The 4083-nt window shown below is 26.5% G+C and overlaps 1 protein-coding gene across 1 annotated transcript; it reads right to left on the bottom strand.

The window, feature by feature from the left end:
• Positions 1-2928: 2928 nt before the first annotated feature.
• LOC103310992 lies at positions 2929-3984 on the bottom strand. Its single transcript, XM_008190505.1, has one exon. The coding sequence runs from the start codon at positions 3982-3984 to the stop codon at positions 2929-2931; it is 1056 nt and encodes a 351-aa protein (XP_008188727.1).
• Positions 3985-4083: the final 99 nt, after the last annotated feature.

Raw genomic sequence — 4083 nt, 5'->3', positions numbered from 1 at the left:
ATATATTATTATGATATAATAATATGCAATGTGTTAATGTGTATATTTTAATCTATGCTAGTAATTGTATGATAAGGTATACAATATGATTTATTAATATTTTAAATTTTCAACAAGTTGTTCATAAATAAAATAAATAAATATAATTCTATACAAAACACGATCCTGTTGATTAGGTACTCGGCTGAATGATAATATTATTGTGTCAATATTTTATTTAAAAAAATATATACTCAATAAGGTGTGTTTAGGCTCCAAGTGCGAATACATTATAATGTATTAATGTAATTAATAATTATTAATACGTTTTTACCTATAATACTATATGAGTGATGACTAATAATCTTCTGAATTCTCGTACACGTCTAACACGTAGGGGAATAATACTGTTTGTAGCATAAGCTTATAACTTATTGCAATACGATAACTCATTAAATGTATGATTAAAACAAAATAATTGTGGTACTTCGGCGTTAACAATATTGTTAGTGATAAACGTTGGAACGTACGCATGTTATAAAATATATCCATAATGGCTCATCAATTTCAATGAACCGATCTATGTTGTGCCAGTTTTTATTTTTAATCATCATAATATTGTATAACGTATACACGTTTTTACAAAAGATATAATATAGTGGCGCAATCATGACTGTGTTTACTTCAATATTTTATTTTTAAAATTTTTTATCATCCACCGTGATAATACATTTTCGCATCATGTTAATCGTCTTTCAAAGTTTTCTCCGGCAACAAACATTGATTATAAAAAATATAACTCGCCGTCTCTGACTAAAGGTCAAGATAAAGTTATGTAGGTGTTCTATGATGCATACCGCATACACATCGTACTATACACTCGTAGACGTATTGATATAGGTAGACGGTGTAACTAAATAGTATTATATTGTATACTTTACCTACACGAAATGATTAAATAAATACCGAATCAGTTACTATACAATTACTATCATTATGTACTTACTAGGTATACGGTAACGGTATATATTATATTTATATTAAATATTTAAATACTGAATCTGTATCGTATACATCTGATGTACGTATCTCTAGTACAAAGTTTCGAAATAAATAATTAACCCAAGTACACTTACCTACCTGTTACCTATTTTATGTGATATTGCATTCATTTCTATTAAATATTTAAAATGGTTGTTTTTTTTTTTTTTTTTTGAAAAAGTGACGTTTACGTCAAACTTAGTAACAAGTTACAAAACTACCGACGTTATAAAATTGAATTATTTAATTTCATGAAGTTTCAATCGATAATTTAAAGTTTTTAATTTAAAAGTTCAAACTTTACCAATTATGTACATATAATTTACTATATGGATTTTATCGTTATATAGGTATGTCATAATACCTATGTAGGTACAATATCTTTATAATTATGTTACTTTTTAGATAACCACACTACACCATATAATATTTATAAAAATAAACATTTTATAAAAGTTGAGAACCATATTCATTGTAAAAAATTTAATTTCATTAACTCTTTTAATTTTAAACAAAAAATATAAATCTGAACATAATACCTATAATTAATATAACCTCACAATTCAATATATGATAACGATAATGGAAATCTTCTGAGTTAATGTTCCTGACTTAAGTATACAATGGTAAGAGGGAACCGTAAAAGGGATTTACACAATTGTCTATATCACTTTCAATATATTTCATCTGTAATTTCCCACGGAAAAAAATATTTAGGTTTGTCAACAGAATTTATTGTTAGTTCAACTATAAAACATAGTTCTCCGGGGGACAACTGTAAAATTAGCTAAAATTGCTAATACAATTTGGTTGAACACCTTATAGTTGAAATAGCAATATGTATTATAGCTGGATTACAAAATTATTAATTACAAAATAATGACCATTTCAACTAAAATAAATAGGTAAAACCACTATCATAATTTGTAGCAACAGCTATAATTAAAGTAGCTTTATTTAAATAGTTGTTTGTTTTGACTATAATATATATACATTTTAGGCGTTTCTACTTTTTTTTTATACATGAACCAACTATATTTATAGTTACTTTTGTTGGAAATAATTATTTGTTACAGCTATAATAATTAGATACAAAAACTATTTTTTATTGGCAGATACAATTTTATTATAATATATAATGGCCATTTATACTAAAGTAAATTGTTAAACCTGCTATAATTCTTAGTAGGGTCAACTATAGTTAAAGTAGCTTTAAGTAATTATTTGTTTTGACTATAATATATTTCAATTATAGGAATACCTATCTACTTTTTTTTCATGTATTCATACTAAAATTATAGTCGCTTAACATTCTTTTTGCTTAATAATGTTTCAAGAACATTATCTGTACTTAAGCATTGGTTTTCGTTCAGTGTTTTAATTTTCAAGCGAGATATCGTTATGTGAAATATCACAAATTAAAAATGCTCATCTCGCTTTAAAATTAAAACATTACACAAAAAGTCAACTCTTATTCATGAATAATGTTCTTACCTAAAAGTTGTGTAATAGGTCAATTTACACAATTATCAAAACTACTGCCAGCATACCTACTATTGAAAACAGTGAACGAACATTGAGTATTGACTATGTCGTATGTGTGTACAACAGAGACAACAAATGCATGGGTAGCGTCCTCTTAACTCTTGACTCATTAGTATGGAAATAAGGTACCTAATTAGCAGCTAACTAAAACTGCTTATATTGGTTCACAACTATATACTATTATAAGTGGGATAAGGAATATTAAGGACCGAATGAATAATAAAATATAAATATAAATGTATTATAAATAAAGATCTTTTTATTGAAATTATGTCTATAAGTAAAAGTAAGACATTGGCTTGCTTTATTGCCATTACACAAATGATAAAAACAAAACATAACATATAATATATAGTAAATAACTTATAAAGAAATAAAAATTAAATCTGAGCCTGATACATGGACTTCATGTGACCTCTGATAACATTGTTCCAAAAAGATGCAAATATATTTAGCTTTAAGAGTAACATTAAATGCCTGATAATGTTCATCAAAATAATTTGTTTGAAATAATTTACATATTGCAAATGGTAGGTTAACATCTGTAATAAATATATGTTTTATCAGTCCAAACAATGGTAACATATTTTCAATTTCATTAGCATTTACAACTATACACATATTGTTACAATTAAATAGAATATTTTTTATTTTTACCCAAGAAATAAATGCTATATTATCATTAGAGAAATCAAAATTAGTAGTTACAAAGCTAATATCACAGTTATTGTAGAACTGTGATGTTAACTCATTTATCTTTAAAATCCGTCCAACTTCCATGTTTTTTGTATAAAAATGAGCATTAGAAGATGAAAAATTATATGAGAGTTTTAACTGATGTTTTAGAGATAATGTATATTGAATATTTTTCCGTGAAGTAATTGCATGAGCAGTGTCTTTGAGCTCTTTGTGCTTGGCTTCAAAGCGCATTGACCAGAAAAGGGACAGTGGTCCAGATTTATTAATTATAAATGGATAATGAACCATATGATGGTGTTTGGGTTTGAGATTAGAGCGAAATAATCTTAAATATAATGTGTGATGTTCAGAAATGAGTGTTTTAAGAAGAACTGAGTCAGGCAATCTAACAGATTTGCATAAGATAATGTCTAAAATTTTCCTTAGTATTTTGTATAATTCCCATAAATCTGAGTCTTCAGGAATAAGATCCCCAATAATTAATCCTAAATATCTTGTAAAACATAGCATTTCTGATGCTGACATTTTGATTAATCCCTGACGCCGAAGGTTTTCATAGGATAACATTGTGGGCCTACTACGAATATCTAAAGATCCATAATTAAATGATTCAATTCGATTATTTAACGTTTCCATAGAAAAGTAATTGAAACTAAAAATCATTTGTTTTAGAATCAAACCAATATCAAATTTAAGAGCACCTTCCAACATATCATGCATTATGTCTACACTGAAATTGTCTGTTACTGTGAATGAAATTAAATCATTCCATACGCAACGTTCTTTTTATTCCAGTGCAAGAACAATTCATTGATAAGA

Source organism: Acyrthosiphon pisum, unplaced genomic scaffold (assembly GCF_005508785.2).
Source record: "Acyrthosiphon pisum isolate AL4f unplaced genomic scaffold, pea_aphid_22Mar2018_4r6ur Scaffold_20960;HRSCAF=22641, whole genome shotgun sequence".
NCBI classification, from domain to species: domain Eukaryota; kingdom Metazoa; phylum Arthropoda; class Insecta; order Hemiptera; family Aphididae; genus Acyrthosiphon; species Acyrthosiphon pisum.
This window is presented reverse-complemented; position numbering and strand designations above follow the sequence as displayed.